At 54.1% G+C, this 27,415-nt stretch overlaps 2 protein-coding genes across 7 annotated transcripts; one reads left to right on the forward strand and one right to left on the reverse strand.

Annotated features, from left to right (window-relative positions):
* The first annotated feature begins 7,518 nt into the window (after positions 1-7,518).
* On the forward strand, positions 7,519-13,130 carry MAPK7 (mitogen-activated protein kinase 7). 6 transcript variants are annotated; one of them, XM_081028317.1, is made up of 7 exons: positions 7,519-7,974; positions 8,495-8,731; positions 9,363-9,528; positions 10,171-11,252; positions 11,360-12,018; positions 12,452-12,585; positions 12,714-13,130. In XM_081028317.1, exons 2-7 carry the CDS (start codon positions 8,500-8,502, stop codon positions 12,865-12,867), a joined length of 2,427 nt encoding a protein of 808 aa, XP_080884443.1. In that variant the 5' UTR covers positions 7,519-7,974; positions 8,495-8,499; the 3' UTR covers positions 12,868-13,130. The 6 variants fall into 6 exon arrangements, with proteins under 6 accessions (XP_080884443.1, XP_080884441.1, XP_080884446.1 ...); XM_081028315.1 differs by having other exon boundaries at positions 8,495-8,667; XM_081028320.1 differs by lacking the exon at positions 7,519-7,974 and adding an exon at positions 8,036-8,103 and having other exon boundaries at positions 8,495-8,667.
* A 180-nt stretch (positions 13,131-13,310) lies between these two features.
* Positions 13,311-16,593, reverse strand: MFAP4 (microfibril associated protein 4). Its single transcript, XM_081028321.1, has 6 exons — positions 16,349-16,593; positions 15,974-16,052; positions 15,551-15,705; positions 14,966-15,062; positions 14,709-14,891; positions 13,311-14,361 (listed from the first exon to the last, which is right to left on the reverse strand). The coding sequence occupies exons 1-6, from the start codon at positions 16,352-16,354 to the stop codon at positions 14,114-14,116; spliced, it is 768 nt and encodes a 255-aa protein (XP_080884447.1). The 5' UTR covers positions 16,355-16,593; the 3' UTR covers positions 13,311-14,113.
* Between the last annotated feature and the right edge of the window lie 10,822 nt (positions 16,594-27,415).

A 27,415-nucleotide genomic window follows, 5' to 3' on the forward strand; every position in this document is an offset into this window, starting at 1 on the left:
CCCGGAGCCCCCTCCCGACTCCCCGAGTCTGGGAGTTTAAGCCCCGTCCCTCTCAGCAGGCCTTGATCTCGCTAGGCGACCTAGGCCAAGCATGGCCCATGCGCTGTCTCCTGCCTGTTAGGCACCTTCAGGCAGAAATCGTTCCTCCTCCTTTTCCTCAGCGCTGCGGGGATGAACTTGTTACGGCCACTCTGTGTGCTGAGGCAAAAACAGAACAAGTAGAAGCAATGGAGGGGGGGAGGAGAGGTTGTGTGTGTTGCAGAGTGCATGTCCCAACAGCTGAGAACAGGCAGTGTGTATCTCTGCGTGTACGTGTCCCTGTGTGTGTTGTTCCTGTGTGCCCGTGTGCACGCCCATGCAAACCTCTGTGCACGTTTGTGTGAAAGTGAGAGTGTCATCTGTGTGTGCCTGCAGCCCTGTGCATGTGACTGTGTGTGCATAGCGGCGCCAGTATTTCGTGTATCCCCGTGTGGTGTGGACATAGCGTGTCCTTGTGTCTATGAACCTAAGTGGACTGTGTGCACGTGACATTGTAGTGTGACTGCACAGTGGGCAGGTTGTCACGAGGTGACTGTGTGGCCTGCTGGGCTGGGCAGGGCTGGGTGGAGAGTGGAGGGGCGGGCTGAAGCTGCCAGCCGGTACCTGCTTCACAGCCAATCCTGGCCAGGCTGTTGTCACCTGGGAGACACCAGGCTCTGGGCTGAGTGAGGCCTTGGCACCCACCACCTTTTGGAAAGAGCATGGGAGCCCCCAGGGCTGGGAGAGGTGAGGAAGGTGGTTGCACTGGGGAGATGGACTCTGAGCTGGGGAATCTAGGCCCCCACCAAGGGCTGCCAGCCTTCAGGGTCCCCCATAGGAGGCCTGTGTTGGCCTTGGGCACGAGGGCACCTCCCAGCTGCCCTCTGACCAGTAGATCTGGCTTTGCCTTTTACCCGTGAGCCACCTACTTAATATCTGTTCTCCACTTCTTCCTAACACCCTGATTTGGGGTGCAATATGCCTATACAAGCATATTCTGGATTTCTCTTGCAGCTGAGGGCGGCCACATGACATGCTTCTAAGGAGAGGTAAGTACATGTCTGCTGGGAGCTGCCAGGGAGGTTTGCTCTTGTAATGATAGGGGGCGGATATAGCACCATGTTTTTTTCTCCCTCCTTTATCCTATCTGGAGCATGAATGTGATGGCTGGAGTGCTGTAGCCATCTTGCAGCCATGAGTTAAGAGAGGCCAAACGTCATTAGGATAATGGCAAAGCAGAAAGATAGAGCCTTCGTCCATGACAAGCATCATTGAGCAGCTAAATCGAAGTCAATGGAGTCCTTTGGAATTCTGATGATGAAATAGAAATAAGCCTTCATGTGTTTAAGCCATGGTTGGCGGGTTTGGTAGTTGCAGGCGGAGGCAGTCCTAACTTATCGCTCCAGGTGGAGGGCAGGGAGAATAGGTCGCCAGGACCTGCCCTCCCCGCCCCCACGGCCACGGGCTCCTTCCCCAGCCCCTGCCATCTGGGTGGTTAACAGCGGGATCCATGTGCAAATCAGGCCTGGAACCAGTCACGTTCACTGACGCCCTATTTCCAGTCTTGAGGAGACTCTTTCCTGTATGACGGGTAACACATCGCTACCTTCATTTCACAGAAGAGACCAAGGCTCAGAGAGGGCTGAGGTTTGCCTAAGGTCACCTGAGGGAAGCACAACCCAGTCCTTGCCTCCGGCGAGTTCTACGGGCGCATGGAGGGAGTTCCCGTTCCCAAACCCCTTGCCAACCTGTTCCACTGGCATCTAATGTGCCCCTGTAGAGAACAGGCAGTGTCCTTTGCAGATTCATCCGTGAAACTGGCCCCTTCTTGGGAAGGGCCACCTGTCTGACAGGTGGCACCAGGAGCAGGAGTGGGAAGGCCCACCAAGGAAAGCAGAGAAGAAGGAAAGGGGCCCTGTACACTGACAATTGCCTGTCCTCGAAAGACTGAGGTCGTGGGAGCAGCTTGTCGACCTCTGCAGACGTGGTCAGAGCTTGCAGACCTCTGCAGAGCTGCGGTCTGGCCACACGGGCTTACCCCGCCTCCACTGGGTGCCCCAGCCACTCACTGGGTGACTGAACCAGATTACTCATGGCTGCCGATGATAGAGAGGTGTGTCTTTGTGTAAAAAATGGGCACTGGGTACAGCGAGTGCTGGGGGCAGAGGCAACCCATCCCCACACCCAGGCCTTGGGTCTCTCACTCTCTCCCTCTCCTGGATGAGCCTGTGTTCTCAGCTGCAAACCATGACAATGACTCTCTAGAAGGTGAAGGTGGAAGTGTTTAAACACCCAAGACGCTACTCAAACGCCTCCAGGTGTGTGGGGCAAGTCCACATGAGTGGATGTGACGGCTGGTCCAGCACCTCCAAAGGGCCAGGCCCTGTGCTAGGTGCTTTCCTATCATTTCTCGAATCCATAGAACAACCAAACCAGGGATACCCCCACTTCGCAGATGAGGGTATTGAGATCAGGGTTGTCCCGTCGCAGGGTCATGCACCATCAGGCCTCTGCCTACCTCTCCAGCCCCTTCCCTCCTCCCCTCTCCTGGCTTCTTCCCCTGGCTGGCACGTGCTTGTCCTTTAGGTCCTGATTTAGATGTCCGTTCTTGACCTCCCTGGCTGCTCAGTGCCTGCACACCTCCCACCTTGGCACCTACCACAGGGGCCAGTAGCTGCCTGGGTAAGAGTGGGTGTCCCTTGTGAGTGGGCTGGGCCTGCACGTTCATGCGTGACCCCAGCACACAGCACAGACAGGAAAGCATGCCTTGGCCGCAATGTGGCAGAGCAGGATTCAAACCCAGGGGTTTCCGACTCCAACTTGTGTCTTCTTCAAACAAAGGAGCTTTGGGATGGCGGGGATGCGGTAACATCACCATAGCAGCTTCCCCAGATGGAGACCCACCTTGTGGTCCTCAGACTTTAACTACAGCTCCTCTGGTAGCAGAGGGGTGCCGATGTGTAGGGCACGTCTGCCATTTCTTCTCTTTCTTTTTTCATCATGAAATTAAAAAGTAGATATGGTACTTGAAAGGGCCATTGCACTGTTCTTACATATATTCACTGAGAACGTTAAAAATGCATTATAACTTTTCTGAAACTCTGGCAATAAAAAATCATTTCTATACGTTAATGGGTAATGGATATACAACAAAGTTTTAAATTATTTGAGATTCCATTTAAAAAATGATCTCATAGCTTGCCAGTACCGATAGATATTTGCTTTTAATCTCTTCCATTTGGAGCACTTCCTATTTTAAAAAAATGGAACGCTTCACGAATTTGCATGTCATCTGGAGCAGGGGCCATGCTAAACTCTGTATCGTTCCAATGTTAGTACATGTGCTGCCAAAGCCAATACACACATCTGCTATTTCCACTGGCCCTGTATCCATCCCACTGTCCGTAAAGCCCAGGTTTCCATCGGGAAAATGGCCCTCAGCCATTCCATCTGCAGAGCTTGGCTGGGCTTGGAGTCCCCCGCCTTTCCAGAAGAGGATAGGTGACTCAGGTCTGGCCAATCAGCATACTCCCTCCCCTTGGCTGAGCGTGTCCAATAAGAGGGCATCTTTGCTGGAATGATTGACGAGGGGGCCCTGGCTCGGCTGTTTGAAGGAGTCTGACATTGAGAGCTCCCCAAGCTCCTGAGATGATGAGGGTTAATAAGCTCATGAAGGCTTCCAGGGTGACTAAACAAACCTCAAAGCATCGAACACTGAGCTCATCACCCATCGCCCAACCTGGTTCTCTTTTGAGGTCCCCATCTTGGTGACATCTCCATTGTCACCCCAGAAATTGTGACACCACCCACACTTCCACGCTCCGTAGTCCTGCTGCCACAGCCTCGTCCAGGCCCCTAGCAGCGCTGTCCCTCGGACTGTCACCATCATTTGCTTGCCTCCAGTCTCTCTCCCTCAAGTACACCCTCCACACTGTTTGCCAAAATTATTTTTCAGGAAGTCAATTCTGAAGGGTGTTTTCCTATTCAAAAATCGTCAGAGGTTCCCAGGAGCCACAGTGGTCAGGCAGGAGACAGGAGCCTAGACAGCCGAATATTTGTGTGTAACACACGGAAAAGTCTTCATTCCCACAGAGATGTACTTGTGCTCCACCCTCTCTTTTTGAGACCCATGTCCTCTCAGCCTCTTTTGTTTCCTTGCTTTTAATAACATTTAGAAAGCAGTGGTGTAAGTACAATGACAAATGGCATCTGACACTTGGAGCGTGCTGGGGAGCCCTGAGGGAGGGGAAGGGACAGCGGTGAACTGCAGAGCCCACGCCCTTCCAATGCAGGGCTGCTGCTGTTACAGCCCGTTACTGCTGTGTGGGAATGGAAGGCTGATGTTGACAGATTTTTCCAATTTTCTGAAAGAAACCAGCAATCAGACTTTTACGAGCTCTCTCCCCGTTTTTAACATAGGCAAATAATTCCAAGCTTTTAAAAAAGGCTTGTGTGAATCATTCTCCCAGGCTGCTGGTGGGGGTCTAAACTGGTACAATCTCTAAGGACAGAAATTTGACATTAACTATTAAAATGACAAGTTCAATATTCTTCAACTTGGCACTTGGCACTTCCACTTCTGGATATTTATCCTGCAAATATATTTGCAGTTTGCAACATGATGTGTTCAAGATCATTTATTGCAGCATTGTTTGCAACAGCAAAAATTCTGAACTAACGTAAATATCCACCTACACAGTGCTGGTTAGATTACATTCATAAAGGGACAGCTGTAAAAAAGAATGTGGTGGTTTCTTAGATATGACATCGAAGGCACAAGTGACAAAAGATAAAATAAAGTGGAATTCATTGCAATTAAATAGTTCTAAATTTTGAAAATTTTGTGCTGCAAATGATACCATCAAGGAAGTGAAAAGGCAACCCACAGAATGGGAATAAATATTTGTAAATCATGTATTTGATGAAACTTACATCGAGAATATATGAAGAACTCTTACAACTCAACAAAAAGACAAATAATCCAATTAAAAATGAACAAAGGCTTTAAATAGACATTCCCCCAAAAGACAAATAGCCAATAAGCACATGAAAAGATGCTCAGCGGCACTAATCATTAGGAAAATGCAAATCAGAACCGCAATGACATACCACTTCACACCCACTAGGATGGCTATAATTAAAAAAAAGGGGGGGGGGAATAACAATTGGTGGTGAAGATGTGGAAAAATTGAACCCTCAAATATTGCTAGTCAGGTTGTAAAATGGTGCAACCACTGGGAAGTTTGGCAGTTCCTCAAAAAGTTAAATATAAAGTTTACCACATGACCCAGCGATCCCACTCTTAGGTACACCAAGAGAAACGAAAACATGTCCATGTGATAACTTGTACATAAATGTTCACAGCATCATTACTTATAACAGCCAAAAAGTGGAACACCCAAATGTCCATCCACTGATGAGTGGATGAACAAAATGTGTATCCAAATCCATCTGGTAGTAAAAAGAAATGAAGTTCTGCTACATGCTACCAGGATAAACATTGAAAATATGCTGTGAAAGAACAGACACAAAAGGTCACATATTGTAAGATTCCATTTCTACGGAATGTCCAGAATAGGTAAATCCACAGACAGAAGTATGTCAGTGGTTTCTGGGGGCAGGGTGAGGGGAAATGAGGATTACAAACGGGTGTCTTTTTTGGGGTGATGAAAAGGTCCTAAAATTAGGTAGTGGTGATGGTTGCACAACTCTGTCCATAACAGAAAAACACTGAATTGCACACTAGAAGTTTTAGGGGCCAGCCTGGAGGCCCAGGTGGTTGGAGCGTTGTACTCCTCCTAAAGCGGAAGTCGCCAGTTCGATTCCCCCATAGGCCAGTGAGCTGCTCTTTCTACAGCTGATTGTGAACAACAGCTCTCCCTGGAGCTGGGTTGCCTTGAGCAGCTGGAGGTTGGTGTGAGCTGCCACGGGCTGCTGTGCAGTTTCAGGCTACTGTGTGCTGCCATGAACAGCCGGTGGCCAGCGTGTGGCTGGCAGCCAGCGTGAGCGGCCAGCCGCCGAGCCGGCAAGAGCTACCATGAGCAGCCACCAACAACCGGTGACCGACCGACTGCCTCAGCCGGGGGCACACACGGCTCATAACACCAGCCAGGGCCAGGGAGCTGTGTCCTACACAACTAGACTGAGAAACAACGGCTTGAACCGGAGTGGGGGGGAAGTGGAAAAAGGGGAGAAAAAAAAAGTTTTAGAATATGAGTTATGTCAAAAGAGCTGTTACTAAAAAAAAAAATAAAAAAAATAAAGAGGGACCTCTCTGGTTATTGATACTTCTGGTAAGACATTATGCAAGTGGCCACCTGGGGGTGGGACCAAGATTTTTCATTTAAACCTTTGGAATCACGTGAAACAATTTTTTTCTTGAAGAAGCGGTCAGTTGTGCCATATGCAACAGAGCACAGGAAGGCAAGGACTGAAGGGTGTCTGTTGTGTTTAATATAGTTAGAGCATTGATGACTTTTCCAGGGCAGAATAAAGGCCTAGTGGGGGAAGGGCAACGCAGCTCCTGGTGGGTGGAAAATGAAGCGAATTAGCAAGCTTTTGCAGAGAATGTGGCAGTCTGTAATGTGCGTCCCCGGCCTAGCTGAAATATTCATAGGGAATTTAAAGAAGACAGTTTCTGAGTTTCTTCTGGTCCTTTGTTTTATTTATTCCTGGACCAGACAGGACCCCCCCAGACGTCCCCTAAAAAGACGTGCCATGTGTCCCGCTGTTGTATGCCCTCTATTTACAGCGGGGGACACCGAAGGCCTTCTAGCATGTATTTCAGAGTCAGGGAAAACTCACCTGAAGGCTACCCCATCTCACCGATAGAAAAACACGTTCTCTTCCCACGAATATGATTTCTTTGTTCACGTTGAATGCAAACCATGCAACCGATAATTTGGCTTTTTATCATGCTCTCGGGAAAACCAGGAACACGTGTTATAGTTCGGCCTTCATCAGGCGGCACATGTGGTTTGTATGCGTCTACGCACGGAATCTACTTGTCCTAATATTGACCTAAGACCCTTACACGTGTTTTTCCTTATGCTGAGTCTTTAAAGACGGAGTATCACAATGTCCGGATCCCGACTGATCTCTTAAAAATCACTGCAGGAAACACAAAAAAAGCACGGAAAAGAGTTAGCAGAAAGGACTGTCAGCCTTGCAGAAGAGAAGGTTCTTCGGAAGTGCTGCTGATGCCTCTCACCTGACTCCGACCCCCTGCTGTACTAAGTTGGTGAAAATCGGTGCAGCTTTATGCATGCTTCAGTAAACAGCAAAAAAGCCAAAGCCACAACCGTGGGGAACGTACACAGAACAAGAATTGTAAGCAGCGTGTCGGCTTACCAAAACTCATTTCTGGTCTTGACAGCAGGCGGAGGCGGCGAGACGCCGGAAGCTGGGCAGAGAGGCCGAGCCATGGCCCGTCCGCGGCTTCAGGCGTGACGCTCTAGGATCCGGGAGGACCGGGAACTCTGTGGTTGGACGTGACGGATCGCCCTCGTCCGGGACGATGCCTTCCCGGAGCCGGGCTCCCGGCACCAAGCGGGAACATGGCGGGCACGCTCTCCCAGCGACAGGGACTGAAAAGGGGAGAGGGGCCTGAAGGGGGGGGACTTCGCCAGCCGGCCGCCAAGCTAAAAGTGCCAGGTACGTGAGCCCCTCGGAGCTGCCAGGACCCGCGGCGATTTGCGGGAGGAGAAGCAGCCGATCAATGGAGATGCGCGCGAGCACGCGCGGGGGCGTTGCCTTCCCTGCAGGCGGCGCCCGGGGCAGCCGGCGCGCATGCGTCGGGAGACGGCGCGGGGTGCCGACCGCACCCCTGAGAAGCGCTGGGCGCACTTCGGGCGGCTCCCGCGGGCGAACTGGGCAGTGGCGCGCGCGGGCGCGCGCAGGACACGGGCGTGGCTTCCTCTGCAGGTGGGCTCGGATTGGACGACGCGAGCACAAGGGGTGAGAACCACCTCCGAGGCCGCCCAGCGATTGGCCGGAGGCTGAGAGGGGCGTGGTCTTGGGAGGCGGGGCAGAGGGGACCCGCGGGGCTGAGCTCTGTGCCGAGGTGGAGGCGGCGGCCTTGAACACGTGAGCGGGTGGCTCCGGGCGCCCCCTCCGCTGGGGCCGGGAGGCCAGGGGCCCCGGGGACCCTCGGAAGCCCCGACGGGACGTCGGGGCGGGGCGCGGTTCGGTGAGTGCAGACCGAGGGCCGCGGAGTGCCCCGCCCCCTCCTTCCTGAACCGGCCTCGCCGCACCTCCCCCACCTCCGACCCTGCGCTGCACGGCGACCTGAGCTTGGGGCTCCGGTTCCCTGGGGTGGCGCGTGTACTGCGTGCCGGCCGCCGGCTTCTGCCCCCCGCCTGGTCCCCATGGGCTTCGGGAACTTGGAATCGCGGGGTCCTGCTCCCGCCTCCCAAAGGGGAAACTGAGGCCTGGGGCGGGGCGGGGCGGGCCCCCGCTCACCAGCGTTTCCGCGCAGGCGCCATGGCCGAGCCCCTGAAGGAGGAAGACGGCGAGGACGGCTCCGGAGAGCCCCCGGGGCGGGCGAAGGCGGAGCCCGTCAGCACCGCGGCGTCGGTGGCGGCCAAGAACCTAGCCCTGCTCCAAGCCCGGTCCTTCGACGTGACCTTCGACGTGGGGGACGAGTACGAGGTCATTGAGACCATAGGCAATGGGGCCTACGGGGTGGTGTCCTCTGCGCGCCGCCGTCTCACGGGTGAGCTTGCCCGCGTGGCCGCGCGCAGGTGTGGGAACCGGGTCCCCCAGGGGGACAGACCCCCGCGCGCGCGCGTCCTGGCCCGAGTCGGCACACGCCGCTGTGTGCATTGCGGCGCCGGGCAGTGTCGTGCACGGCGCTCGGAAACTCGGGCACGGGGTGTGGCCGGCACGTCCGCCCGCTTCCCCCTTAGAAAAGTGACAGTCCAGGGAGCCCAGCTGGAGAGCCTGTCTGTGTGTGTGACAGAAGGGTGTTCCGCAGCCACAGCCCAGCACAAAGGACTGGGGCTGGGATGGGTAAGCTCTGAGCCGGACGGAGAAGGTCGGGAGGTGGCCTGCCTGCAGTCTCGATTCTACCAGCGAGCTGTGCGACCCCCGTAAGCTATCGCCACGGGGTCCGCATCTCCGTCTTGCAGCTCTTAGTACCTGTCTCGGGACAGGTGTGAAGTGCATGTAACGTGCTTAGCACAGGGGTTGGCACGCGGTAGGTACTCAGCACACAGTAGCTGTTGTCGTTCAGTACGTGGCAGCTAGTATTTGCATCCCAGACGGGAGATGTTGAAAGGGGCCTTGTGCCACTCTGCAGCTGCGGCAAGGTCCCCCATGGTGTCTGGCTTTTCTCTGCCCCGCAGGCCAACAGGTGGCCATTAAGAAGATCCCTAATGCTTTTGATGTGGTGACCAATGCCAAGCGGACCCTCAGGGAGCTGAAGATCCTCAAACACTTCAAGCATGACAACATCATCGCCATCAAGGACATCCTGAGGCCCACTGTGCCCTATGGCGAGTTCAAATCCGTGTAAGAAATGGGAATGGGAGAGGCAGGCAGAGATGGGAGTTTTCTGGAGGTTAGGACCGTATTGCTGAAGTTCTGGAAGGACCGCTGAACCTAATGTAAGGCCCACGGGGGAAATTCCCATAATTCCAGGACCGGTGCTCCCTTAGGGTTTTGCCAGGGACAGCTGGTTCTGGAGAAGAGTACAGATGTTACAACTTCATAGAATGTCAGTGCAGAGGATGGTAAGCACCGCTCACACACGATAACCACAGCTGCCTGTTCCCATAGCCGTCATCACTAAGCAATCACAGAACGCTTACCGACAGACACTGGGCAAACCGCCACAGTGTTCAGCAGTTGTTCAAGTGGCCATTACCAAACAATGGAGACAGCCCCCAAACTGTAGCTGTTCGCTAGTCCTGATTTGGTCCACCCTCATTTTTGCTCTGACGGGGAACTAGATCTGGAGAGAAAAGTGATGTAACTTCACTTAAGTTTATGGAAAAGTTGTAGAGCATCTAGACCCTTCATACCATGCTCTTGGCCCTTCCAGGCTCTGAGGGTAAGGCCGCTCCCTGTCTGGAGCCAGGTGGGTGTGGTGAGGGTGGGGCTGGAGTGTGGATGAGACAGGACAGCCCATATCTCTCTCCCTGTCCCTCGTAGCTATGTGGTCCTGGACCTGATGGAGAGCGACCTGCATCAAATCATCCATTCCTCGCAGCCCCTCACACTGGAGCACGTACGCTATTTCCTGTACCAGCTGCTGCGGGGCCTCAAGTACATGCACTCAGCTCAGGTCATCCACCGCGACCTCAAGCCCTCAAACCTGCTGGTGAATGAGAACTGTGAGCTCAAGATCGGTGATTTTGGCATGGCACGTGGCCTGTGCACCTCGCCTGCTGAGCACCAGTACTTCATGACCGAATATGTGGCCACGCGCTGGTACCGTGCCCCTGAGCTCATGCTCTCACTGCATGAGTACACGCAGGCTATTGATCTGTGGTCTGTGGGCTGCATTTTTGGTGAGATGCTGGCGAGGCGTCAGCTCTTCCCAGGCAAAAACTATGTACACCAGCTGCAGTTGATCATGATGGTGTTGGGCACCCCATCGCCAGCTGTGATTCAAGCTGTGGGGGCTGAGAGGGTGCGGGCGTACATCGAGAGCCTGCCCCCTCGCCAGCCTGTGCCCTGGGAGACAGTGTACCCAGGTGCTGACCGCCAGGCCCTCTCACTGCTGGGGCGAATGCTGCGTTTTGAGCCCAGTGCCCGCGTCTCCGCGGCTGCCGCCCTTCGCCACCCCTTCTTGGCCAAGTACCATGACCCTGATGATGAGCCTGACTGTGCTCCACCCTTTGACTTCGCCTTTGACCGGGAAGCCCTCACCCGGGAGCGGATCAAGGAGGCCATTGTGGCCGAGATCGAGGATTTCCACGCGCGGCGTGAGGGCATCCGCCAGCAGATACGCTTCCAGCCTTCCCTGCAGCCTGTGGCCAGTGAGCCCAGCTGCCCCGACGTTGAAATGCCCAGTCCCTGGGCTCCCAGTGGGGACTGTGCCATGGAGTCACCTCCGCCAGCCCCACCGCCGTGCCCGGGCCCTGTACCTGACACCATTGATCTGACTCTGCAGCCTCCGCCCCCACCGGCGAGTGAACCCGCCCCTCCAAAGAGGGAGGGTGCCATCTCAGACAACACCAAGGCGGCCCTCAAAGCTGCCCTGCTCAAGTCCTTGCGGAGCCGGCTCAGAGGTGCCTTGCGGAGGCCGCCACTGACGGGAACGGGCTGGCACAAGGGGGCCTGCGGGCTTGGACAGGACCACAGACCTTTACCTTCCCCCTGTTCAACTTCCCTGCAGATGGCCCCAGCGTCCCACTGGAAGCACCTGAGCCTCGGAAGCCCGTGACAGCTCAGGAGCGCCAGCGGGAGCGGGAGGAGAAGCGGCGGCGGCGGCAGGAACGAGCCAAGGAGCGTGAGAAGCGGCGGCAGGAGCGGGAGCGCAAGGAGCGGGGGGCTGGGGCCTCTGGGGTCCCGTCTACCGATCCCCTGGCTGGGCTGGTGCTCAGTGACAATGACCGCAGCCTGTTGGAGCGCTGGACTCGCATGGCCCGGCCCCCGGCCCCGACCCCGGCCCCAGTTCCCACCCCGGCCCCGGCACCAACACCCCCTCCAGCCCAGCCCACCAGTCCTCCCACCGGCCCCCCACTGCAGCCTGCAGGCTCCACCGCTGGTCCCGCCCCACAGCCTGCCTGTGCACCCGCCGGTCCTGCTCCCCGCCCTGCCGTCCCTCCTGGGCCGGTCCCTGGCCCTACCCCACTCCAAACTGCCATCTCCTCCAGCCTCCTGGCCCCTCAGGCGCTTGTGCCACCCGCGGGGCTGCCTGACCCCAGCACCCAGGGTATTTTGCCTTATTTCCCATCTGGCCCACCCGCTTCAGATCTCAGGGGGACTCCTCAGCCCTCCACCTCAGAGTCACCCGATGTCAACCTGGTGACCCAGCGGCTGTCCAAGTCTCAGGTGAGAGAAGAGGCCTAGGCTGGGAGGATACCTGAATCTGGGCCCAGGAATAATGGGTTTGGGAAGTCCTTGCCGTTTCGTGGGGACGGGGATGAGAGCGGCTTTGGTGTGCCCTTATTCCATGAAAACTGAGCCGCAGGTAGGGCTTTATCTCTGAACTTGCCCCCTTGCGCGTGGAAGGAGCATAATTCTGATAAGCAGGTGGTGGGGAGATAAATAGGATGCCTCCTGGGAAGTGCCTGGCCTGGAGATGGGCCCCAGCTGATCTGCGATCGTCGTGGCTGGCCCCGAACCACGGGTACCCAGGAGACTCACCCGCAGCATACTCGGCGGGGAAGCTGGACGATCGCGCGATGGGGCTGGGGGCGTGCCCGGCACACCTCAGCGTGCTCTCGGTGGTGCCTGCGTAGTAACCTGCTGCTATCCCCTACAGGTGGAGGACCCCTTGCCCCCCGTGTTCTCAGGCACTCCAAAGGGCAGTGGGGCTGGCTATGGTGTCGGCTTTGACCTGGAGGAATTTCTAAACCAGTCTTTCGACATGGGTGTGGCTGACGGGCCTCAGGACAGGTGAGACGGCTGGACTGACTTTGTAGAATGGGGCTGTGGGTAGTGGTTCCTCATGCGGGAGGAGCTCAGAGGGTAGGCGAGGAGCCGGCCTAGGCTAACAGCTCTCCCTGCTGCCCTTTCCCCTGCAGCCAGGCAGACTCAGCCTCGCTCTCAGCCTCCTTTCTTGCTGACTGGCTCGAGGGCCACGGCATGAACCCTGCGGACATCGAGTCCCTGCAGCGTGAGATCCAGATGGACTCCCCAATGCTGCTGGCTGACCTGCCTGACCTCCAGGAGCCCTGAGGCCCACAGCCTGTGCCTTCTGCCAGGGGCAGACCCAGCTCCACGGCTCTCATGAGCGTTCTCCGGGCTGGAGCCTTGGGCCCAGCAGGGGAAGCTCAGCTTGGATTACTCTGCAGGTTCATCTCAGACCCACTCTTCAGCCTTAAGTAGCCACCTGAGCCACCGCTGAGCCACAGCCGGATCGGAAAACCCCTCCTCCCAAGTGATCCTTGTATTGTACTTCTTATTGTTGGTATTATTGGTATTACATAATTTTATTACTAGTCGGTCTTGTTGCCATCAAAATGAGGTCTATGACATATCACGTTCCCTGTAGCACCTAACTCCAGGTGTCTGTGCAGTGGAGGGCAAGGTGCTGTCAGTAGGGGAGCAGGGCGGAGCCAGGTCCCCACATTTGGGGCCAAGCAAACACATTTGCGTGCATAATAGCCAAAGCCAGTTCATTCAGGTCCTGAGGTTTATTGAGACCTCCACTCCCCACCTGCGTCCAGCCCCACAGAAGGTGTCCTCTGCCCCCTCACATGGTCAGACCTCAACCCTGGGGTGGGTGGGAGGTATCTATGCCTACCTTGATTGTGGCTATTTACGGGTGGCATGCAGTAGCTGTGGTAGAATACAGTTTTGGCATTGAGCTTTGAGGGCCTGGGGCAGGCAGGTCGAGGAAACAGTATGACAGTGAGGTGGGGCTCAGGAGTCCATGGTGCTCACCGCCAGAGAATAAGTTGGTGGGGGAGAGGTGAAGTGTGAGAGACATTGTGAGGACAGCCGGCAGGGGCGGGGGTGCTGCTGGGGTGTGGCAGTGGTGGCCACATGCTCTGGGTGTTGGTCAGACCATGCCAGCTCAGAGTAGCATGCTAGGGTGGCCCCAGATGGAGCAGCGCACAGGAAGGAAGCTGACTGAGGTGGATCACAAAGCCTGAAGCTCCTGGTTCTCAGCCTCTGGGATAGGGTGCAGGCTACTAAGTCACGTGGCGTCCAGCCGGGTCCAGGCCGGCTGTGCCCTTCAGAGGAGGCCTGGGAAGCTGCTGGCAGCGTAGCCTCAGGTGGAGGGGAGCAGAGGCCTGGCTTCGAGGTGGGTGTGACAGGATCCGGTGGGGCTAGAGCCATAGGCCCCCTGTGAGAAGCAGGTGTTAAGAGAGCAGCAGAACTGACCTGGGCGGTGGGGGTGGGGGGGACAGGCACAGCAGAGGGAGCACTCAGACCCCGAGCAGCCAGGGCAGCGTTAGGGTCTGATGGGGCCAGCCCCTCAGGCCCGGCGGATTTTCATCTCAGTGCGCTTGAGGGAGTAGTAGAAGCCCTTCCATTGGGCCCAGTTGATGCCATTGGCGTAGGAAAGGTGGGAGCCACCCAGGTAGAAGCCATTGAGGTTGGCGAAATGACAGCTGCGGAACCAGAAGGCTCCCGAGGAGAGGGCCGCGCAGTTCTGCACGAAGAGGTCCTGGTCCCGGTCGAAGGTGGAGAATTTCTGGCCGCTGTGGTAAGACAGGGAGTCACCTGGTGGAGAGGAAGAGGGATGGGGTCGCTGAGGCGGAGAGCTGAGCCCCTCGCCTGGCGGGTGGGAGGTGACAGCAGTAATGAGTGGTGTGTGAGAGACACCACGTGTCAGTCTGCTGGCATGAGGCACCCTCCCTGCGCCAGATGTTGGGTAGCTGTGCTGCGATGAAGAGAAACAGCTGCTCCTCACAGGGCGGCCTGCAGTGGAGTGGCCGGGGCCGAGGCCAAGCTGGTTGGGAGCCAGGAGGGGAAAGGAGGGGCCTGAAGGGGGTCCGGGTCCCACTGGGCAGTGCCTGCCCTGCCTTCTCCCCCCACGGCCCCTCCTCAGGCTGGCAGGAGGCCGTTACCTGCCCCGCCGTCCTCGAAGCCTGCCACGTAGAGGGTGTAGCCGTCCTCCTCAGCGCTGATGGCATTGGGCGAGATGGAGAAGTCGATGTACTTGGCGTAGGCTGTGTTGTTCTCAAAGTCCTCCAAGTCTACTCGCAGCTCGTACTTCTGCTTCAGCGTCAGGAGGTGCAGGTTCTGCAGCCCTGGGGAGCAGGGCCGCTGGTCAGCCAGGACCTGGCTCTGCGGCCGCCCCCAGCCCACCTGGGCCCCGCCTTACCCAGCCAGTACTCCCCGTCGGCGCGGCCGAAGCCTAGCTTATAGTCATTCCAGCCCCGGAAGAAACTCACTGAGCCATTGAATCGCTTCTGGAAAACCTGGAGCAGAGAGAACGAGCCTGGACGATCGAGGGTCCAGTGGGCAGGGGCTTCACCCAGGCGTGGACCCTGTGATGCTAGGCGGTTTGTTACAGGACTGAGCTGGAGTCCTAGACTGGCTCACAGGGCACCCCCCTGAGCAGCCGCTGAGTGCGGGAAGAGGGAAAGAAGGCGTTCTTGAGGTCAAATGCTGGGGGCCGGGGGTAAGGGGGTGGGGGTTTCTTGTGCTGGTTTGTGACCTTGGGAGAGTGACTTCACCTGTTGGCTTCAGTTCCTCGTCTGTGAAATGTACTTTCCTCCCAGGGTTAGTGAGCATTATATGCACTAATGTGTCTTAAGCGCCTAGAATTCAGTGTTGGCAGAAGCTCACGAACTATGCTGTGGGTATTACCCCATTTGAGAGATGAAGAAACTGAGCTTCCCAGAGGTGAAGCTTGGGCACACGGCTGGGACTAGAACTGGGCCTGTGTTCCCTTCCTCCCACTCACCGTCCACTTCCCCCCTTCGGTGGTCATGTCACAGAAGACAGGCACGGGCACGCTGGGGCCCAAGGGGTAGATGAGGTACACGCCGTCTGCCTGGTAGCCCTGCGTGTAGATGTCGTCGCAGTCCAGGGGCTGCTGAAGGCAAGACTTCTCCAGAGCTGGGGGAGGGTGGGGAGGGTGAGGAGAAGGGGGCTAAGGCACACCACACACCTCAGCACCCCACAGTTTGTCTCTGTCATAGGAACTTGTAAGGTGTCGTTTACAGGGGTGATGCTTGAAGGTCGTTTAATTCACCTGCCCCATTTTAAAGAGCAGGAGACTGAGTCCTGCCAAGCTGGGGCTCAGCCCTGACTCCCAGAAAAGGGGGCTCAGGACAGCTTGCCCAGCCTATTGGCCAGGCCACATTTTCAAACGTGGGCTGCTTACCATCTCCCCGGATCCCGGAGACCTGGGGGGCGCAGGGGGGAGTAGAGAAAAGAAGCAGCAGCGGCAGGGCCAGGAGGGCCTGGTGATAGGAAAACAGGGTGACCTTAGCACAGCCCCTCTCTCCAGCCCGACAGCCCCCCCCCACTACTTTCTCTGCACTCACCCGGACACACAAACGACCCCCTGCAGAAACCCCTTGCGTGCCTTCTTTCCTCTCCCAAGAAACCCCACTCTGGGAGGGTCAGCACCCTCATAGCTAAAGAATTTCTACTGGATCACGAGAACCCCCTGTGCCTTCCTAGCCCCCTCTCTGGTCAGTGCCCTCTCCACAGAGTGGGCTCAGTCCCCTAATGCCATGAGTGCCCCGCCCGGTACCTTCATGCTGCCAGTTCAGCTCCGAGTGGCCCGGTGTCCGCCGAGTGTCTGCTGCCCCAGACTGCAACCGCCCAGAGTTATGTGCTGGGCCCCCGGCCAGCCGCTCCAGCCCCACCCCCTGGAGCAGCAGAACCTCCCCCCCTCCGCCCCCTCCCAGGCACTGAACCAGCGTCTGCTGGGGCCAGGGCACCACCTGTGTCTCATTAGGCCTGTCAGGGGCAAAGGACTGTAGACGTTAACCGGCTGGCTCAGACCGCTCCCTGGACCCCCTTCCCCATCCGCCCCCTGGACTTGTGCGCCCGCCCCGTGGCACCAGCAGCCCAGACCCTGCTTCCTGACCCCCCACCCCACCCCACCCCACCCCACCCGCAGATGTGTGTTTATTTTCTCCCCCTCCTCCCCTGGCCTGTGCCATCGGCCACTGGGAGAAAGCTGAGGGTTGGTGGGGAGGGTGTGAGTATGCCTGGGTTCTGGGTGGGGAGGCCCATTCTGGGGGGGGGGGGCACAGCTTCAGAGCTCCTGGTGTCAGGGCTAGGCTGGGGTTGCGGGGGTGAAGAGGCAGCAGGGGCCAGGCAGGCTCCTGGCAGCGCTGGGACATTTCTGAGCCATGAGCACAGTCTGCAGGCGTCCAACCGCCGTCTGCCCCAGCCCCTGCTCCAGCCAGGGCCCCTCTCCAGCCCCTTCCAGCCCCCCTTGCTCTGGCTTCCTCAGGCCCCCTTCGTTCTCTTCCCAGACTCCCCTGGGGATCTGTCTGGCAAGCACAGGGCCTCTTTTGTTTTTCTTCACCCCACCCCCTTCCTTCTTCCAAACCCCTCACTTTGGCCTCCACCCAACCTCAGACTCTCCCCTCCAAACCCCTCTCAACCAGCGTCCCATTTCCCCAGCCTTGAAAGCCCACCTCTTCCCTTCTTGCCTCCATTGAGCCGAGGTGTTAACCTGCCCACCTCCCAACCGTCCCTGAAGCCCGTCTGTGCCTTTCTTCACTCAGGTCACATCCCTCCTTGGGGCCCTCTAACGAGGGTGCTCATCCAGCATCCTGGTGGGTCTCCCTGCTTCCGGTCTCCCCCACCTCCCATCCTCTGCACGGGCTGCCAGAAGAGTCTTTCCAGATGGCTGCTCTCTCACCACTTGCTGAAAGCCTTCTTTGGCTCCCTGTCACCTCAGAGCTGAGGCTAAATGTCTCACCTTGAGCTTGAGAGGAATTTTAAGTCTAACATACCTTAGGAACCTTATCCCTTATTGCTTGTGACTCATAAAGTACAATCTATCCACACCAGACCTTCCCCTGGCCTTTGCCTGCTCTGTTCTCTGTGAGGTCCACCTGTTGGGCTCTGCTTGGCCCTAAGTGCCGACAGCAGGGCTGTGTCACATTCCTGGACTCTCGGCAGCCATCACAGAGCCCAGCACAGAGTAGGCCTAGCCATGCCCTCACTCAGAAATATCTTCTGAGAACCTACTCTGTGCCCCCAAGGAGTGGCAAACATCACAGAGCCCAGCACAGAGTAGGCCTAGCCATGCCCTCACTCAGAAATATCTTCTGAGCACCTACTCTGTGCCCCCAAGGAGTGGCAAACGCAGGTGTTAGTTCATTGCAAATGTGCTACGTGTTATGAAAGAAACTTTGTTGAACGGATGGAAAAGTGAAACATTCAGAGGCCCACAGTGGGAAAGCAGCTCTTGCTCAGGTCTCCTCTCCTCACTCCTGAGTCCATCAGCCCCTTAGAGAAGCCTCGCCGGCCTCCTTGGGTTGGATCTATAGTTGCTGGTCAGAGTTGCCTCTCTTCGTGGGTTGGATCTATAGTTGCTGGTCAGAGTTGCCTCTCTTCGTGGTAGCGTTGTGTCCTGGGGGGTTCTGGAGCCAAGCTGCCTGCATTCAAATCTATTTGTGGGTGACCCGGGACACATTACCTAGCCGCTCTGTGCCTGTTTCCACCGTGAAAACTGAGGATATTAATAGTGTTTCCTTCAAAGGGCCGTGGTAAGGAGTACGTAATCTTATCACGTGCCCGCAGCTGGTAACTTTGCTGAATATAAGCTATCTTCGTCACAAACAATGATTGCTCTTACGTGAGTGGATTGTCTTCAACGTGATTTTTATACTTGTCTATGGAAGAGACGGTTGCCTGCCTCTAAATAGCCAGTCTTACCTTAGTCCTGAGTAGTAGGGTCCTGATCTTTAGCTAGACTAATTGTCCAGCCTCCCTTGGTGAGGCCACATGTCTGAATTTTGGCCGGTAAGATGCAAACAAGTGTTCCCTGGTTCCCAGCTGTTCCCTCTTCTTGCCCTCTGTCCTTTTGTTGGGCATGGCGGCTGGAGCTCCAGCTTCCACCTTAGACGGGGAGGAAGAGACCCCATGAGGAGATGGTAGAGGGGTGACCAGGGAGGATATGGGTCCCTCATAACTTCATGGGATGGGCCCACGGCCAGTTCTGGACTGCCTCTTAGATCTCTTTTATTTGGAAGAGAAAGAAGTGTCCATCTAGTTTAAGCCTCTGTTGTTTTTCCTGTTACAGCTGAATCTAATCCTAATACATCTTTTCGCAAATGCCAGCTAATTTTAGCACAGGCTGCAAAAAGGAAAATAATGAAAAGTCAGTCGTCAAAACAAATAATAAAATGTGTTCTAACTCAAGTATCAAAGTCTTTTGCAGACTACAACTAACAAACAAACATAGGAAGCAAAAAAAAAAAGCAATAAAGTATCAATCATATTTTGTCTATTAGTTTTTAAAAACAACTTAATGTATGTGGTTGCGCAAAGTAGACACTGTTCCCGGATGCGGTTGTGAAGGAGTTTAACTCTTTAGGGAAAGAAACTTGGCGTTACATACCAAGAGTCCAGTCGGTGGACACTGACTTTGGAGACAGCGTCTGAAGGAAACACTCCAGTATCGAAAAAGTGCATGTATTAGTGGACATTGTTGGCTGCCCAGCATGTGACGTTTCCTCCCATGTCTAGGGGTTTCCCCCTATTTGGAATGTGGGGGTGTTCACTTTTCCAGGCTTCTTTGCAGTTTGGTTGGAGGCACATGGTTTAGCCAATCAAATGCACTGCCTTGGGCATCGTTTTGGGAGATGTTGATTTGAGAAGCAGGAACACGAAGAATCCATTCTTGGGGTAGTAGTAACTCCAGGGGTGTCTGGGTTCTAGGATCTCTGGTTGGTTGGTAGTGCAGTGACTTTGCAAGTGCACTGATGAGTGATTCTGGCTCCGGCTTTGGCTGCACAGCCCTGAGCTGGGTGCTCAGCCCTCCTGGTAACTGGTTTGCTCTGCCTGTTCTCTGAAAAAGACCCCCAAATCACATGGGTGAAGATGTTTACCGATTCTGACTCGCTTTCTCTGGAGGCTTTCAAGGCCTCGGAGTTGCTGCGAGACTGGAGAACTTGCTTGAGCAGGGTGGGTGGGCAGCTGAGGCTGCTGCAGGGCTCTGGGAAGCCCTCAGGAGTGGCTTGTCCTGGCCCAGTTTCAGGGTGCTGCTGTGCACTGCGTGGGCCGGGCCTTTGTCTGGTCAAGAGCCAGATTCCAGGCGCTGAGAGCACGCACCGCCTTGGCCTTGCTTGGGGCACTTGCCCACCGCTTTGGCGTTTCCCGCTCCACTCCACCTTTCTCTGTCCTGCTCTGTCCCAGGGCGTGCCTGGGTTCCCATGGCCCTGGATTTGGCCAGTGGGAGGCCCCGGCAGGAGATGGGAGAATAGGGAGGTTGGGGTATATTTCTCCCTGGCTCCCACCTGCCCAGGACTGCAGTTTTGGCAATGGCTGTGCCCCCCCCCCCATTATAGCTCCTGCTGTAACCCCCTTCACTGGCTCTGATAACCCCATTTCCTCCCCTTTCCCCTGTAGCCTGGGATGGTCAAGGCTCCCGCCATCACCAGTACCAGGGTGCCTCAGCAACTCATGCTGCTTCCTTAACACCCACCCCCAAATAAACAGTCCCTTCACTAAATTCTCTTAAAAACAAACAAAACAGCTGAGTCTGCCTTTGTTTCCTGCCAGGACCCTGATTAATACAAGGTCTTTGGTTTTCTTCTAAAAGCCCAGCAGCCTGTGGAATGTCTGGAACAACAGCTAAGGACAAGACCTCAAAGTACTCCTCTGATGATCACCCCACCTTCAGCTTGAGCTGGAGGGCGCTGAGGGGGGGCGTTCTGGAGGGAACTCCTAGGAGCAGAGAGCACTCAAGGAGGGGAGAGGGTGTGTCCCCCAACCCAGGCCAGTGAGGGGGCTCCAAGAGAGACAGGGCTGTCTGCCAGGGGGAGAGGCTGGCTGAGCTCCCGAAACCCAGGCTGTTCCCTAGAGGCGGCTGCTGTAACAGGTGAGAGGGGCCATGAGGAAAACAGACAGGCATGAACCCAGCTGCCTTGTGGAGGGCAGGGGTCTGCCTGTGCAGTCGCCGGCAGGACACGGAGGGCTTTCCGTGGGGCCCAGTGGCTGCTGCACGACATCAGGACAGGTTGGATTAGGGCCCACCCTCGTGGCCTCATTTTAACGACCTCAGCTCTTTAAAGGCCCTGTCTTCAAACAGAGTCACGTTCTGAGGTGCTAGGCATTAGGGCTTTGACATGTGGCTTTTGGGGACATGTGTCAGCCCATAATAAGCACCTACCAGGACGTATAAGGCATGCTAACCCCTTTACCGGCAGTAGTGAACAGGCAGACGCAGCTTTCCGCCCTCCTGGAGCTAGAGAGGGAAAATAAAGTGATGACAAGGGCTGTGAAAACGAAAGGGACAGTGGGTGGAGTGGGAGGGACCATGGTGAGCAGAGGTAGGGGCTGACAGGGGTCCAAGGCCCGGCATAGGGTGTTTCGTGGTGGGGAACACATTCCCTCCCAATGTTTTCCTTCTTTGTAAAAGGGAGATCGGGAGGGATTTGGTGTCTCTCTCCACTTCTTTTTGTAGTTTGGGGAAAGTTCAGTTGACGGAGCTCAGAGTGTGGCTGAGAGAAGCACCAGGTTGGTGATGGGGAGGGCATGGAATGGCAGGCTAGGACGTTTGGAGTCGACCTTAAAGGCCTTTGGGATTAGGACATATTGAGATATGAACTCCCATCCCGTTTACCATCTGGGATTTATGTCACATACGTGCTTGATTTTATTTTGATGTGTGAGATCTGTAGATGCTGCATACTGGGGAGAAAACATACAGATGAAAGGTTTTTGTTTTTTGTTTTTTAAGTAATCAAATGAATGCAGGAACAGAGTTGGGGAAAAAAGGGTACTGAAAGGTCCTATTATGAAAAACAGCAGTTCCCTGCCTGGTGTTTGAGGAGGCCTGGGGGGGTCTTTTCCATTCCATTGTGTGGCACTTGGTGACCCTGGCACGATGGAGGCTTGTGTCCTCATTCTGAGAAATTCTTTTCTATTACCACTTTCTTAGCTGCCTTCTTTTCCTCCATTTTCTCTGTTCTCTGTCTGATAGTTTTACTAGTTGGGTGCTGGACCTTCCAAATTAAACCTTTGTTTGTTCTCTTCTCTGACATTTCCCGTCTCTGTGTTTTTAAATCTAATTTCTGGAGCACACACTTTACGTCCAACACTCCTATTGATGTAAAAAATTGGCTGTTTTATTATTTTCATTTTCCCATTCTTCCTTGTTTTAAGGCTTTATTGGGGGTATGATTTACATACTGTAAAATCTACCCACTGTAAGCGTACAATTCAAAAATTGCTCCTTGAAACAAATAGACTTTATTTTTTAGAGTACTTTTAGATTCACAGCAAATCTGAGAAGGTTTTAGATTCACAGCAAATCTGAGAAGGTACACGGTCTGACAATTAAGTTTGCAAACTTGTTGCAACGATATTGCTAATAACCTTTTTTGATATCTGAGGGATTATTCATTATGAATTTGAACCAACTGGACAAACAGTTCACCAAGTTTACTATATAGAAGTGCTGAAAAGGCTGCATGGAAAAGTTAGACAACCTGAACTTTTCGCCAACAATTCATGGCTCTTGCGTCACGACAATGCAGCAGCTCACAGGGCACTGTCTGGGAGGGAGTTTTTAGCCAGTAAACAAGTAACTGTATTGGAACACCCTCCCTACTCACCTGATCTGGCCCCCAGTGACTTCTTTCTTTACCCGAGGATAAAGGAAATGTTGAAAGGAAGACATTTTGATGACATTCAGGACATCAAGGGTAATACGACGACAGCTCTGATGGCCATTCCAGAAAAAGAGTTCCAACACTGCTTTGAAGGGTGGACTAGGCTCTGGTGTCGGTACATAGCTTGCCAAGGGGAGGACTTCGAAGGTCACCATAGTGATAGTCAGCAATGAGGTATGTAGCACTTTTGCTGGGATGAGTTTGCGAACTTAATTGTCAGACCTTGTACTCCCATTTACCCCCCTGCACCCACACAGGCACAGCCAACCCGCACTATCAACATCCTTCCCCAGAGGGGGACATTTGCTACAATAAATGAACCTACATAGTTCACCTTTTCCAGAGTATGGTGTGATTGGAATCATGCACTATGCCGCCTTTTCAGCTTGGCTGCTTTCTGTTAGTAACATGCATTTAAGTCTCCTCCATGTCTTTTCGTGGCTCGATAGCTCATTTGTTTTTAGCACTGAATACTATTCCATTGTCTATATGGACCACAGTTTATCTAGTCACCTACTGAAGGACGTCTTGGACGCTTCCACGTTTTTGGAATCATGAAGCTGCTATATTTGGGTAAATACCAAGGAGTGTGATTGCTGAATTGTGTGGGAAGAGTACGTTTCGTTTTGTAGGAAACGGCCAAACTGTCTTCCCAAGTGGCTGTTCCATTTTGCATCCTCACCAGCAATGAACGAGGGTTCCTATTGCTCCACATTCTTGTCTGCATTAGGCGTTGTCAGTGTTCTGAGTTTTCAACATTCTGTGTACCCTGAGAAAGAAGATACCTACTAAGAAGGCTTCCTGGTGGCTAACTGGGCTCAAATTAAACAAACAAACAAACAAACAAACAACAAACAAATAAAAACAGAGCCTAGCAGCCATTTCTACCCAGAGGCCTCTCCCGCAAACCACACTTCAGGGAAGAAGCCCGCACTGTGCTCCTGCCCTCGGAGCCTGCCCTTATAAAGGGGTTCTGGAATCGGATTTTGACCAAGAGGACTGAGACTCTCCCTGTCCGATCGGAGCTGTGCAGCTATTGCCTAGCCGCATCTTCATTGGTCAGTCAGAGTGGCTCCCTTCTGACCAGTCAGGATTGATGAAACGGCAAGGATTTGGCGTCTTCATTTGCACGAGGATGGACTAGTCAGGGACCAGGGGTAGGGACTTCTCTATAAGGCAACTCCCCTGTGGCTGGGAGAGCATGTTTTCCCCAGACTGTGTTTCCCCAGTGGAGCTGAAAACACTGAAGACGAGACACTGACGCTGTCTCCGCAGAGCAGGCTGGCACAGGGCAGGGCAGGGCAGGGCTGAGCTGTGTAGCTGGCGAGGGTGCTCGCCCTGGGGCCACCTCACAGCCAAGCTGCTTCGTGATTGAGCGGTGACACTACTGAGCTCTTCCACAGCTTTGCTCTATCCCACTTGAGCTGTTTACACAGAGTAGTTTCTCTCTTCGCCACACCCCAAATTGGGGATTTCTGTTGGTGTTGAATTGGCACCAACAACCATCAGTGGACAATTCTAATACCGGTACAGTTTCATTGCTTTAATTTGCAATTCCTTAATGAGATGATGTGGGGCATCTTTTCGTGTGCTTCTTCCCCACCTGCATATCTTTTTGGGTTAGGTGTCTGTTCAGATCATTATCCACACATTTTTAAATCACGTTCTTGTTGCTCACTCAATTGCTCCTTCCTCAGACCACGCAGTATTTTTCATTTGTTTTGTCTTACGCATGCATGTCATTTATTTCTTTATGGATATAAATTATAATCTGAATTTGTCTTCTGTTTCCTGCATTGTCTCTCTTTGCTTTGTTTGTTTGATTTGTGTTTGAGGCTTTCTTCGAATGCCTGCTGCTTATTTGTTCAGACTTCGGAGGAGGCTCTGGAACCTGGTAGGGACTCGGGTGAGGCTGAGCCACACTGTCGCTGATGGGTCAGAAGCGTGTTATTCACAGAACAGAAAACCTGTAGTGTGACCAGATGGAGGTGTTGTCTTGCAGGGACCCTGCTCGCTGCGCCATTTGTCATGCGGGGCGTCAAGCGGGGTCTCTGCTCCCGCTCCCCACATAAGAACGCAGGACACGGTGAGGCCAAACAGGAACACCCACGGAGCCATAGATAGGGGAGTCAAACCAATATATTCTCGCTGGCGGCTGGGCTGTTGACACAGGAAGCAGGATCTACATAATCTGCCTAACAGCAGTCCGCGCTTGCCAGCCACCATCTTTTTGCTAGCCCCCATTCTTTTTTGCTAGCGTAGCCACAGCCGTTATATTAGTGGCCAATGGCTTACGGGTTACAGCTGAAGGCCAACTAGCCACAGCTGATGGCCATCTGATCACAGTTGATGGCCATTTACTACCCGAGCCAGCACCTTTCTATGTGAGGCCGAGAGCCTGGAAACTGCTTTTTGGGGCTTTGTCCCCACAGGTGTTTTGTTTTTATTTTCACACAATAAACAAAACACAGAAATGGGAAGAGAATTTATATCTTTATTCACTTCCTTACTGTCTTTTTTAGTGGGTTTTAGAATGAAGAGGAAATAAATATGAGCGATGAATCCACCAGATTTAACCCCCTGGGTTATTTAAACACTTAATCTTGTTCTAAATAATTTCCTGTTGTAGGCACAATGTTCTGCCTTTTATAAATGAGGAAACTGATGTTCCAAGAGGCAGCAGAAGCGGGATTAGAACCTGAAGCTCGTTCTTTTTCCACATTCCTGGGAGCCCTAAGAGCCTTCTGATCCCATGGGACAGGAGAACAACAGGTCCTTGGGGACGCTTATGGGAGCTCAGCAGGCCACATACAGTGAGGACACAGTTAGAGGGAGATCCAAGCAGGAAGGAGAGCAAGGGCCCCCAGCCCACGTTGTGGGAGGATTCTTGAGGGTGCTGGATGACTGACATGTCACAGGCCCATGTGGGTGGGTACTCATGGTGCTCTCTGTGGTGCCTGCCCCGCAGTGCCCCTCCCTGACTCCCAGTTGGCCAGGTTCTGGATTCTGTTGCCTTGTTTCCTGCACCTGCCTGCCTGTCAGCTCCTGAGGGCAGCCGCTGGCTCTGAGCCTGTTCCCCAGCACTTGGCACACACCAGGGAGCCACCCTGAGGTGCTCATGGTTGGGTGGGAGCAGCTCTGTGACCAGATGCACCTGTTGAAGGAAAGAAGCCTGGGTTGTGGGACCCCGAGGAAAAGAAAGGAGCAGTGCAATGGAGGGGATGGAGGTCCAGGGGCTTAGCGGAAGGGAGGGTGAAGAAGGAAAGAGCAAGTGCAGGGCTTGGCCCATAGCTCAGGGAGGCTGGAAGACTGGAAGGAAAGTTACGTGGCTTTGTAAACTGTAAAGTGCCCTACGTATTCAAGGGTTTCTTCCTGGAGATCTTTTAGAAAGAAACAATAGAATGGAAGAGCATGCATTTGGGAATCCTGAACTCAAGTTCCAAGTGTAATTCCTACTGATATAAAGGACTAAAGGGCTCAGAATTCTATTTCCAACAAGTCCTCTCATCACCAAACTGTGTAAGTACATGCACACGCACATTCGCCTGCACACTTATCCCCTCATTCTTCAACCCTTCAGTATATGGAGCACCTGCGATGTCACTGTGCAAACAGTGGGGTTACAGCGCTGAAACGTGCTTATGATGCTGACAGTTAGGAAGACAGAAATGAAAGAAACAGTCCTGCACATGCATATCCTCCGTCATTCATTTTACCGAGCCCTGACAAATCGCCCTTCTTGTGGTGACGGGAATAGACCAAGAAACAAAACAGATGAAATCACCTGCCCTCTTGGAGCTGGCATTTGGGTTGGAGGACAGACAATAAACAAGACACATAGGTCACTTCCATAGCTTGCTGGGTGGTGATGAGCGTAATGAAGGGAAAACAAAAGTGCAAGTGGAATTGATTGAAACAGACTGAAATTTTACCTAGTTTGATCCAAGGACGGCTCAGTGAGACTGTAAGATGGGATTAAAGCAGGGGTCCGCACACTTTTTCTGTAAAGTGCCTTATTTTAAGCTTTGGGAGCCATACAGCCTCTGTTGCAGCTCTTCAGCTCTGCCACTGGCCCCAAAGCAGCCCTAGACAATCCACAAGCACCTGAGTATGGCTGTGTTCCAGTAGAGTGTTACCCACAAATAATGGGTGGGGGGCTGATGTGGTCCATCGTTGTATTCCATCTGTGGAATAAAGACCTAAGGGAAATGAGACAGGGGACCATGAAGATCTCTAAGTAAAAAAACAGTTTGAGCAAAAGCCCTGAGACGGGAGTGTGCCAATATGTTTGAGGGACAATGATTCAGCTAGCAGGGTTGGAGCAGAGGAGACAAAGGTAGGAGAATAGTAGGAAAGGTCATGAGAAGATGGGGCAGATTCTTCAGAGTCTTCTCAATGTAGGAAGGACTTTGGCTTGTGTAACTGTGAACTGTGGGCAGGAAGGGCTGTGGGGGAGTCCAAGGCCCATGCATAGCTGTGTTCATCTCGTATACCAAGACTAAATGTCTAGTTCCTGCCTGAGGTAGAACTAAGAACAGGTTCTTTTTCCTGCCAAGAGAGTTGGTCACGAGTCAAAGAAGAGATTCAGCAGCATGAGAAAAACCAAAGCCAGTGTTAATGCCCTCTTCCACCCTTCAGACCTGGTAGGGTCACAGGGCACACACCCCTGCTCAGGACCTAACAGAGTGGGCCCGGGGCAGGAGTGGGGGATACGTCCCGCAGGGCCTGAGTCTCTCTGATCCAGCAGTGGCATTGCAGGTGGGTGTCCTGTGACCTCTGAGGTCTGCCCTTGCTGAATGAGGGTAATCTCGGCTCTTATGGGGAGTGCTCATGCCCTTGGCGGCTGGGACCCCCACAAATGACCTCTGATCCTCACAAGCTAAAGGGCAAGTGCATCCTGGCATTTCTAATGCAGCTGAAGCCAAGGTCAGCCTGATCTTATTATGTTTCTGTTTTGT

The sequence above is a fragment of the Rhinolophus hipposideros genome, assembly GCF_964194185.1.
Source record: "Rhinolophus hipposideros genome assembly, chromosome: 20".
Taxonomy (NCBI): domain Eukaryota; kingdom Metazoa; phylum Chordata; class Mammalia; order Chiroptera; family Rhinolophidae; genus Rhinolophus; species Rhinolophus hipposideros.